Source organism: Nicotiana tomentosiformis, chromosome 3, assembly GCF_000390325.3.
Source record: "Nicotiana tomentosiformis chromosome 3, ASM39032v3, whole genome shotgun sequence".
NCBI classification, from domain to species: domain Eukaryota; kingdom Viridiplantae; phylum Streptophyta; class Magnoliopsida; order Solanales; family Solanaceae; genus Nicotiana; species Nicotiana tomentosiformis.
Genome location: NC_090814.1, coordinates 67308038 through 67320326, shown reverse-complemented (window position 1 = coordinate 67320326; position 12289 = coordinate 67308038). Strand labels below are relative to the sequence as shown.

Sequence of the window (12289 nt, the reverse complement as noted above, 5' to 3'; positions counted from 1 at the left end):
TCTTATATACTATATATAAGATGTATATATAGTATAATATATATATATATATAAGATATATATATAGTATAGTATAGTATATATATAAGCTATATATACATCTTATATACTATATATAAGATGTATATATAGTATAATATATATATATACTAACTGAGATGTATATATAGTATAATATAGTATATATACTAAATGTATAGTATATAATCTCTCTCTCTCTCTCTCTCTCTCTCTCTCTCTCTCTCTCTCTCTCTCTCTCTCTATATATATATATATATATATATATATATATATATATATATATATAAAAGTTATATTCGATATAAGATGTATATATAGTATAGTGTATATATATATTAAATAAAATTTAGGTCACAATTCTATAATGAAATTTACAAAGCATTGCTTTAGATATTTTTTTTAACATCCTTTTGTCTCTAATATCTATTTAATTTTTTTTTAAAAAGAAAATCCGTTGGGCCCACTTAGCCCATTTAGCCCGCGGGCCGGGACCGTTTAACCCGGGACCAAACGGGTCAAACGGTCCCGGGCCGGTCCTTACAAAAAGACTATTTAGCCCGGGACCGTTTGACCCGTTTAATTTGGGACCGGCCCGGGACCGGGATCGGGACCGTTTAGACCGGCCTACTTGGCCCGTTTAGGCCCGGGACCGGCCCACTTGCCACCCTTAGGTGAAGAGAACATGCCCTTCCGTGAGAAGTGGAACTTTGCACGTAAGTCTTTCTTTCAATCTTTTATTTCTCTTCTTTTTCTGTGAAGAACTTGTAATCTCGTAACTGTTTTACTTTTCTTTTTCAGCAACCATGAGAACTGTTGAGGAGATTTCTAATCTCCGTGGTTGGGTAGAGAAATTATTAACCGTTGCTCCTATCGAAGAAAGGTCCTGGAAATACCTTTCAAACAGATTTGGATGGAAAGTTAAGACTCACGGTAACTTTCTCTTTCACTTCCTTACTTCCATGTTTATTTTGGAACTTATTAACCCCTTTCTTTGTTAGGGTTTGCCATTCGAGGTGTGAGTGTTGCTTCAATCACTGCTTCGAGGCTCTCTCTATCAAAGGCTCAAGAGATAATCTTGAGTTCTTCGTCAAAAAGAAAAGTTGATAGACCACAGAACTTTGAGGATGAAGAAGAACGGGATGAAGGCTCGTTGGTTCGTAAGCCACGGGCTAGGAGACGGGTCATTTCAGATGACGAAGCCACTCCCCCTCCTAGTTCTGTTCCCCATGTCCGAGCCTGAAAATGCTACCTTAGTGAATTCTGATGAAGAGACGCCTGCTGCACCCCGTGACTCTACTGAACAGCTCTTTTCTCGTGGGTTTGATGAAGAAAGCCTTGGCTTTATATCTGAGGAAATGCCTCTTGCCACTTTTCATGCCTCGGCTCCGATTGAACCTCAATTACCCATTCCTGCTACTGTTTCCACTGTTCCGCCCGTGGCTATTTTGATTTCCTCGAGTGCCCCTACTGTTAAAACTTCCCATGTTGAAGTTGGTTCCTCCAGTAACAGTAGGGCAATGAAACAAGTTACCATCGAGATTCCTGAAGATGGTAATATTTTGAAGAAATCTGGCCAAGCTGATGTATGGCTGAAACCACTGATTGGCCCAGTTGAGAAGTCAAAACTGGAAAGTCACGGCTTTCTAACGTGGATGAATGATATTGTGCATTCGTCTTTAAAGGTATAAACCTTGTTTTTTTATTTTATGTAATTTCTCTTTTACTGGTATCACATTCCTCTTTTCATTGCATAGATCAATCTCATCGGAACGAAGATGATGAAAAGGATCGTCCACACAGAGCAATTGATGAATGATTATCACATTGAGGCAGACAACTGGAAAGACCAGTTCGAGGGGCTTCAACTTGAGATGGAGGTTTTAGAGGAAGAAAATTGCACCTTAGAGCAGCAAGTAAAAGTTATGGCAGCGGAACTAGCGGTTGAGAAAGCCTCATCCAATCAGGCGGGCAAAGACAAGAATCTTCTCGAGTCTTCATTTACTGAGCAACTTTCCAAGGCTTCTGAAGAAATTAGGAGCTTAAAGGATTTTCTAAACCAAAAAGAAGCTTACTCTGGGGAGCTTGTTCAAATACTCACGCAAACTCAAGAAGATCTTCGTGTATCCTCAGACAAGGTTCAGTTTTTAGAGAGATCTCTTGCCCTCTATAGGCTTCTTACGATGTTGCCTTGAATGAGAAGGATGAATTAAGAGCTGAGGTTGAGCAGCGGGGAAAATATTATGAGTCCCTTGAAGATAAAGCCGTTGTTGATGTTAGCTGGGCTTTTTTGAACACTCGCCTCGAAACGTTAATGGAAGTAAGCCGGGAAGGCTTTGACTTAGATGCTGAGATTGCAAAGACTAAAGAGATGATTGAAAAGACCCTGCAGAGTCAAAGCTTTTCTTCACCTGAGGTTGGCATTCCCGAGGGTGATGAAATCGCTCCTGGTGAGGCTGTTGTTCAACCTTCTCCTGGTCAAGTTGCTCTTCCTTCTGGTGACGATGCCACTCTTCATCCTACTGGTTCAGATTCTGCCCCATAGTGAAAGTTAAAAAGTTTGAAATGTTTCTTTATTTTTTTTTTTTATTGGTGGAACATTTGGAGATTTACCCCTGGTCCCATTTGGGGGTAATATTTTGGAAAATCTTACCCCCAGTCCGTTTTGGGTTTTTTGTATAAGACAATTAGGTTGGAACTAAGTTCATACTTGTTTTAACCAAGTTATTATAATATCATCTTCTAAGTTTTTGTTCAACTTCTATGATATTTTATTCCGAGTTTCTGTACTACTCTTTTGTTATGCATTAAAAATGCTTCAGTACTTCGTGACTTTTTGAAACAAGCACGATTTATAAAAGAGGGCCCTTTTATAAACGACACTTAATGAAGAAGACGTCTCAACTTCATAATGATGTAAACATACGAAAGAAGAAATAGGAACACACACGTTTCTTTGAATAACTTTGAGGAAGTTTTGTATCTTTCGAACTTTCAAATTGTATAATACTTTACATGTATTCAAGTATCATCTATAACTCTTTCATAACTGTTTTCTTTACAACAGATTTTACAAAGTTCAAGGGTATATCTTGCAACCCATGACTAAATAATATCTTGCAACCCATGACTGAATATTGCCATTCATAAGATTTTGAAATTTACATCCACGAGTATATTCTTCATAGGTTTTTGATTCAGGCTTGCGTTTTTGGCTCTTGACTTTGCTCTTAACTTTCGATTTGTTGGGTAGACCATAGGCTTGACTTGAATTCTGACTTTTCCAGTCTTCTTTGACTTCCTTATATATATATATATATATATATATATATATATATATATATATATATATATATATATATATATATATATATATATATATATATATGTCCCCCAAGTGTTTGAGCTTTGAAGTATGAAATCTCTAACAATTGATTATTCATTTCATGTGGTCCATTTCCTGAAAAGGAAAAATATACGGGACTCGGAGGTATATATAATTTAGATGATGACTTCTTGACCCTTTATATTTCCATCAGAAAGGTTGCAATCCTAGACTGGGAATAGTGTTTCTTCCGCGTGTCTTTCAGGTCTAATATCATCATTTGGTGTGGGCTAGCTTTTTGTCTATCATTTAAAATTGCTAGTATAATTTTAACTGTACAAAACAAAAATCGTAATTGAACGATACCTCACAGTGGGTATTACTTTTGCTCAGAAATAGTATTTCTTTATATGAACAGCATTCCAACTCAAGGGTAAAATCTTGCCATCCATGGTTTTTAACTCGTAGGCACCTTTTCCAGTAATACCTCGAACTTTATAGGGTCCTTCCTAATTTGGATTTAACTTTCCCGGTTCGGTTGTTTTCATTGATTGAAAAACCTTTTTAAGAACGAAGTCCCCAATTTTGAAGTACCTGAGGTGAGTCTTTCTGTTGTAGTATCGTTCTATGATTTGCTTTTGTGCTGCCATCCATATTAAAGTTGCTTCACTTCTTTGTTCGAGTAAGTCCAAGTTTGTTCTTAATTCCTCATCGTTCGACTCTTCTGTTGCTAATGTGAACCTCGTGCTTGGTTCTCCTATTTCAACTGGGATTAAAGCTTCTGAACCGTACACAAGCGAAAATGGAGTTTCTCCCGTAGCTGTTTTTGCGGTGGTTCTATAAGACCATAACACTCCTGGTAATTCTTCAGGCCAATTCCCTTTTAATTTTTCTAGTCTCTTCTTCAAATTATTGATGATAATCTTATTTTTTGACTCAGCTTGTCCATTTTCCATGGGATGGTAAGGTGAAGAGGCTACTCATTTTATTTGCCAACTTTGAAAGAACTCCGTGATTTTCGAGCCTATAAATTGTGGCCCATTATCACATACGATTTCTTTTGGAACTCCAAACCGGCATATAATGTTTCGCCAAATGAAGTCTTTCACCTCCTTTTCTCGTACCTGTTTGAAAGCTCCTGCCTCTACCCATTTTGAAAAGTAATTTGTTAACACTAATAAGAACCGTACCTTTTCTTTAACTTGTGGTAAAGGCCCTACTATATCCATTCCCCATTTTATAAATGTCCATGGGGAAATAACTGTATGTAATAACTCTGCAGCTCGATGCATATTGTTGAAATATCGTTGACACTTATCACATTTGGCTACAAAATATTCCGCATCTTCTTCCATTTTAGGCCTGTAATATCCTGCCCTGATTAGTGTTTTAACTAAAGATATTCCACCTGCGTGATTTCCGCAATGTTCTTCATGTACTTCCCTCATCACGTACTCCGTTTGATTGGGTCCAAGGCACCTTGTTAAAGGACCGCCAAATATTTTTCGATATAAATTATCTCGAATTAGGCAGTAACGAGCAACTTTTCGTCGAAGCACTTGAGATTCTTTCTTGCCTTCAGGTACGATCCCGTACTGCAAAAAATTAACAATCTCATTTCTCCAATCCTAGGTTAAATTATTAGAGCTTACCTCATGTTTATCCTGGTCAAGTGTTGAATGAAATAAATGTATTACAATAGCATTTTCTTCACTCGTTACTTCTGCAACTGAAGCAAGGTTAGCCAACGCGTCTGCTTCTGCGTTTTCTTCCCTGGGTATTTGCACGATCTTCCACGATTGGAATTGCCTGACCAGTTCTCGTGTCTTTTCCAAGTATTGTTGCATTCGTGCCTCTCTAGCAGTGTAAGTCCCCTGCATCTGATTGACTACCAGTTGAGAGTCACTTTTAATTATGATTTGCTCTATGAAGAGTTCTCGTGCTAGTTCCAAACCTGTAATTACAACTTCATACTCTGCTTCATTGTTAGTAATAGGGTAACATTTAATTGCTTGTCTTATATTTTCACCTGAGGGTGGGATTAAAACAATACCTAAATCGGCTCCTTTGACATTTGAAGAGCCATCAGTAAATAAAGTCCATGTACCTGGATTAGCTCTAGTAAAAAATTGTAATTCCTTTTCTACTTCAAGAATTATTTTTGTATTAAAACCTGCGACGAAATCTGCTAAAATTTGAGACTTTATTGTTGTTCTAGGTTGATAAATAATGTCATATTCACTTAGTTCTATTGCCCCCTTGGTTAGTCTGCCTGACAATTCTTGTTTATGCAAAATATTTCTTAATGGATATGCAGTTACTACGGAGATATGATGACATTGAAAATATGGTCTCAATTTCCTAGCTGCCATGACTAATGCTAAAGCTAGTTTCTCTAGATCAATATGAGATTGTTTACCTTTGTCCTCACTTACTAAAACTGCACTTACAACTACTTCTGCAACTGCAAGATATACAAATAGTCTTTCTCCATCCCTTGGTTTAGACAGCAGGGGAGGATTTGTTAAGTATGCCTTCATATCTTTGAGGGCTTGTCGGCATTCCTCAGTCCATTCAAACTGATTTTGCTTCTTCAACACTGAAAAGAATTTAATGCTTTTCTCTGAAGATCTTGAAATGAATCTTCCCAAAGATGCAATCCTACCTGTCAATATGAAGCTACGCCAAAAGCGCACTTTTCTGGGTTTAGTTTCATATTATATCTGCAGAGGATCTCGAAGGTAGTTGAAAGATGTTGAAAATGATCTTCCGCTGTGTAGATTTAACCAACATATCATCAATGTACACTTCCATCGTCTTTCCCAGGTGTTCTTGGAATAAATGAAGTTTGTAACAATAAGTTCCATCGTCTTCCCCAGATGTACACTTCCATCGTCTTCCCCAAAAGGCATGACTTTGTAACAATAAGTTCCCCTGTTTGTAATAAATGAAGTTTTTTCTTTGTCTAAGGGATCCATTTTTATTTGATTATAACCAGAATACGCATCTAGAAAGCTTAATAATTCGTGGCATGCGGTAGCATCAATCAATTGATCTATATGCGGTAAAGGGAATGAATCCTTCGGGCATGCTTTATTTAAATCAGTGTAATCCACACAAACTCTCTATTTACCATTTTTTTCAGAACTACCACAGTATTAGCTAACCAATTAAGATATTTTACCTCGCGTATTGAATCGATCTTTAAGAGTTTCTGTACCTCTTCATCGATCACTTGATTTTTGAATGATCCTTGCTTCCTTTTCTTTTGTTTGACAGGTATGAATGATGGATCTTCATTTAATTTATGAGTCATCACCTCCGGAGGTATACCTGTCATATCTGAATAGGACCATGCAAAAAAATCCGCGTTAGATTTTAAATAGTCAATTAACTTACCTCTCATATTTGGGTTTAACCTTCCTTCGATATGAATTCTTCAATCTGGTCATTGTTCGAATAGTGGAACAGCGTCAAGCTCCTCAATCGTTGTTTTAATGTTTTCGTTCTCCTCGGGCTCTTGAATTACATATGGTCTGGAGTCAACGTCTGTTTGTTTTGATATAATTTCTGTTAAAATTTGATTTACCGCATCTTTCTCACTTGCACCCGCATCTTTTTGACTTGCACTCGTTTCTTTTTGACTTGTATTCGTATCTTTGTGACTTGGATGTATCACCGAATTGATACTCCTTGAAGTTTGTTGATCTCCTCAAATCTGTTGAATTCCTCATTTTGAAGAGAATTTGATAACCTGATGTAATGTGGATGGCACAACATTCATATCATAAATCCACGGCCTCCCAAGAATCACATTATAGGCCATATCCGTGTCTATCACTTGAAATTTTGTTTCTTTGATGACCCCTTTTGCGTATGTGCTTAGTTCAATCTCGCCTTTTGCAATAACGGTTGAGTTATCAAACCCAGATAAGGAACGTGCTTTTGGAACTACACGATCGCCCATCATCATTTCGTTCACCACTCGTAATAGAATGATAGTCACGGAGCTACCTGGGTCAATCAAAACTCGTTTTACATTTGTATCATGTATAAGTAAAGATATTACCAATGTATCATTGTGAGGAATCATTAATCCATCAGCATCTGCATCATCAAAGGTTATGTTGCCATCTTCCAGAGTTTGGCGAGTTCGCTTCCCGTGAGTTATTGTGAACTTTGTTGTTTTTCTCGCGGTTGTATAGGTTACGCTGTTGACTTCTTCTCCGCCGTTTATCACATTTAATGTTTTCTTTGGAGACGGAAGTTTTGGGGGCTCTTTCCTATTTTTCATGTAAGCTTGTTTGCCTTTCTCGCTGAACAATTCCGTCAAATAACCCTGCTTCAATAAATGTTCCACCTTACCTTGTAATAATCTGCAGTCTGATGTTCTATGGTCGTGATCATTATGGAATTCGCACCAAAATTCTGGGTTTCTTCTATTTTGGATTTGATCTCATTTCTTTAGGCCATCGTACCTTATCCCCCATGTTTCTTAAAACAGTGACCAACTCGGAGGTACTCACGTTAAAATTGTAGTCCCCAATCCTTGCATTTGTATTAGCATATTTGTTACGTTCACCTCGATCTTTTCTGAATCTCGACGATGACGAATCTGAATCTCTATTTGCGAACCTGTGATCAGCCCGCATGTTTTCGAATTTGGAACGAGCTTCTCGCCCCGAAGGTCCCATATAAGGCTCGTACCTATTCTTACCGGAACTCTTCTCAGATTCTGACTGCCTTGAACCTGTTGTTTCTTCAAACCTTGACTGAGCTACGATATCTTCTTCGATCCTAACTTGGTACTGTACCTATTATAGACATCATTCCATGTCGTGGTAGGAAATTCTCGTAGGCTCTCTTTAAGCCTCCTCGTAGCTTCTGAACTTTTCTCGTTTAAATTGCTTGCATATGCCATGGCTGCCCAATTGTCAGATACTCTTGGTAGCAATATTCTTTCACGTTGGAATTTGTCTACGAATTCTCATAGCAATTCTGTATCTCCTTACTTTACTTTGAATATATCCTCCATTCTCTTTTTAACTTTTTGTGCACCCGAGTATGCTTTTATAAATAGATCTGCAAGCTCAGCAAAAGAGTCAATAGAATTTTCAGGTAAAAGAGAGTACCATGTTAACGCTCCTTTAGTAAGTGTTTCCCAAACTTTTTGACCAGCACAGATTCAATCTCCCACTTGGTTAAATCATTGCCTTTTAGTCCCGTAGTGAATGCAGTAACGTGGTCACGTGGATCGGTCGTTCCATTTTATTTTGGGATGTCATGCATTTTGAACTTTTTGAGAATTGGCAATGGAGATGTGCTTGGTTTCCATGGTTGTTGTGAATATTTGTCGAAATAAACTCCTTTGATCACAGGTGGTACGCCGGGCATTTGCTCAATACGGTCCTTTTGTTCTTTCACATGTTTCTGCAAGGTTAGTATTAAAGTTTGTAAATTAGAATTATTAGGCGTACCTGGTCCCCCATCATGTGACTCGTTGGGAGTTTCTCCGCTTCCAAAATTAGCCAACCCTGATCGTGGAATTTTCACAGTTGCAGTATTATTTGGTGGAGGTGTGGGTGGCACAGTTGGTAGTCCCATCACGAAAGCCTGGAGAGCATCATTCACGTACTCAACAATTAACTGCTTCACAGCATCCTGCTCGACAGTTTGTTCATTTCCATGTTGTTCATTATTATGAGTAGTGGATCTTTCTGGTGATGCTTCTTTTGAATTGCGTGGGGTTCCATAAGGTGACGGAATTAGAGTTCCTTCTACCTGCTGGTTGTTGTCATTGACATTCGACATGATTCAGTTGAGAGAGAGTGATTTAGAAAGTAAGAGAAGATTATCAGATTCCCGGTAACGGAACTAAATTGTTTAACCAAAGAATTAGATTCTCAGTCAAAGCCTATTTTTAAAAGTACTCGGGTTACTAATAATCAAGAAATTTAATATTCTCTAAGAAATAAGAAAGAATATTAGAATAAAAAATGACAAAGTAATCAATAGAAAGCACAAGAAAGTAATTATATTTCAATAATAATCAGAATGTATCTATACAAATGATATTTCTTTCCCTTATATAGAGGTCTTCAAGTACAACGTCTTTTTCCTTTTAAGACCGAGTCATTATGAGCATTAATGACATTAATGAAACGTTATAATTGGTAATCGTAACTGTTCGTGAAGATTCTGTAACGTTTGTAATCATCCACGCTCATTAATTGAAGATTCATGAATCTGTCCTTTTTACTGTCTTGGTTCATTCCACTGGTACCTCTTCATATAACTTAAAGAGACTCGAGCAACCATTTCTTTTCAACTCGTGGGTGATTTGTTCGTATCTGCTGCGACTCGTGTCTCTTTTAGTGCTCATCTCCAGCTGTCGCTTTTCTAGTGATCCACGTATCTTGCCATGTCAATCACATAATTAACTCCACGTGTAATATTTATTTTTACCAATACAACGACAAAAGCAGATACAGTAGCAAAACTAATTGAATAATCTGGATACTTTTACGTGCAAGCTTGAACATCCTAGACAAAATGCATATACTCCATAAAACTTGATTTTTATTAGTCATAAATTTATGCTCTTTCATTGGTTAACTGTAGGGGACTAGGAGTGTATTTCCTTCTAGTATTGAAAGGGAACTTTTTTATCCTTTAGCAAATATGTCCCTTTCCTTTGTAGTGGTTTGTTAGAACCCAATTAGCTCCATAGATCTTGGATATGGGTAACGGATTCAAGCCTATGAAATAACAGCCTCTGAAGTCTAATTCAGATGCGTTTTTTTTATTTATTTATTTTTACTTGAAATACACTCTAGAAAAGATAACACTAAATGACAAGATAAAGAAGTTATGTCGTTATGACTAGAAATATATAAATTTTATTTCAAAAAACTTAATCTTATATGTCCAAATTTGTGCTCAAAATTGAGAAGTTTGACACTCAAAATCCTAACTGCATCGAACAAATTGGGATGGAGAGAGTAGTATTTTTCTCATTTCAATTTAGTGATTCGCCTGCCCGTAAACTAACATATGATATTGCATTCACTACATAAGGAAAAGAAGACTTGAAAATTCAGGGGCAGATCTACATTAGGCCAAGCGGTGTCACATGATATCGTTTCGCCGGAAAATTTTACTAAATATGTATATATAATTAAAATGCAGAAACACAACAACAACAACAATCCAGTATAATCTCACTAGTGGGGTCTGGGGAGGGTAGTGTGTACGCAGACCTTACCCCTACCTTGGGGTAGAGAGGCTGTTTCCAAATGACCCTCGGCATCCTTATCTCCAAGAACTCCCCACCTTGCTCTTGGGGTGACTCGAACTCATAACCTCTTGGTTGGAAGTGGAGGGTGCTTACCATCAGAGCAACCCACCTTGTCAAAATGGAGAAACACAAATAGGTTAAATAAAGTAAACGTGACACCACTTGACACATTTGTTGTGTAGCACATTTGGTCAAAGCTGCAGATGTTTGGGTTCGAAACAAGGCAACTTCATATTCTGTTTCAATTTTTTTTTTTTTGCGTCATCTACATTTGGCTGATATTTCAACTTTTTTTTAATCTTCTTTTTTCCTTTCATCTTCTCTCTCGGCATGAAAATAATTAAGAACAATTTGTGAAATCAAATAAATGATAAATTTGTTGTGTGATTTTTTGGTTCTTTATATATAAAATAAAGTATTTAATATTATTTCTTATGAGGCTATTTTGATACATTTCTAAAAATTATAATTTATCGATAAGAGTTGTAGTAATATACCTGAAATATGGTTTATTATTTGATTTGAACGGTGTTTTTTCAAATATGATATTGTTAAAAGTGAATTGTTAGACGTTCACTATTTAATGTGACACTGCTTACAAAAAATTCTGTGTACGCCACTGCTTGAAATGCAAGTGCAAAATGAAAATATTGTAGAGATGATCATGTAATGGTACATAAGGGAAGTAGGGGAATGACTCCTGTTACCATTTCTTGTTCTTCCTTTAGCCAGTAGCCAAGACCCACTCTTTTAACTGTCTTCTGTCTGAATGAATTTGACGGGTTCATGTTGCACTAAAGTTGTTTTAGTTAGGTCAAATTGAAGTTTGTCTCTCAAAAGTTGTACCTAAGGTGATGACTCGCCATGTCATCATGCCACATAAGCGCCATTTGGCATACATTAATGCCATGTGGAAGCTTACATAGGAGGAATGCTTGCATTTGTGAGAAGATTCTAGAGAAGTATGGACATTTCCTTTGGAAGATCCTAGATGTTTATGGATTTGCTAGAAAAGTCCTTGAAATTTTCTAGGCTTGTAGAGAATTCTAGAGAAAGTCCTTATCTTGTAAATATTAAGGACTTGTGTAACAATTAATATTTGCACACTAGCCCCTAGGAGACTAGTATATAAAGGAGGCCATTCATTTGTAATTCATCAAGCAAACAATTCAAGTTCTCTCTAATACAAAGCTTCCTTTAACAATTCTCTTGTATTCTTTCTACCATTCTCTTAGCGATCTTGAGTGTAGTAAGGCTGACTTGGCATAGCAAGAACGTGAGCAAATTGTCAAGTGCCGCACGTGTACTTAGTTAACGACTAAGGACATGACAACGTGGTATCAGAGCAAAGGTTGCGACTAAGGAAATGGCGAACGACGTAGAAATTAACGTTGCCAACACCCAAGCCAACGTCATCCAGGATGCTGCTGGCAAGAGCGGCCGTAACAAAAAGAGAAATGTCACCAACAAGGGCCAGGAGGTGCCACTCGAGGTTGTGTCAAACGAAGGGCTTACATCCCAAGAACCATCTGCCACTGAGACGAGCGAGGATGAAGTGGAGGTCCTGCCTGAGGACGTCTCGCTCGGTAAAGAGTGGGTGATGAAGATGAACGCGGGGATGGATGCCGTGGAGATCTTTGGTCAACACT

At 37.5% G+C, this 12289-nt stretch overlaps 2 protein-coding genes across 2 annotated transcripts; one reads left to right on the top strand and one right to left on the bottom strand.

Moving 5' to 3' along the window:
- Positions 1-696: 696 nt before the first annotated feature.
- On the top strand, positions 697-1261 carry LOC108945887 (uncharacterized). The gene is made up of 3 exons (XM_018772227.2): positions 697-734; positions 820-951; positions 1020-1261. Exons 1-3 carry the CDS (start codon positions 704-706, stop codon positions 1259-1261), a joined length of 405 nt encoding a protein of 134 aa, XP_018627743.1. The 5' UTR covers positions 697-703.
- A 2591-nt stretch (positions 1262-3852) lies between these two features.
- Positions 3853-4299, bottom strand: LOC138907951 (uncharacterized). Its single transcript, XM_070198578.1, has one exon. It carries the CDS (start codon positions 4297-4299, stop codon positions 3853-3855), a length of 447 nt encoding a protein of 148 aa, XP_070054679.1.
- Positions 4300-12289: the final 7990 nt, after the last annotated feature.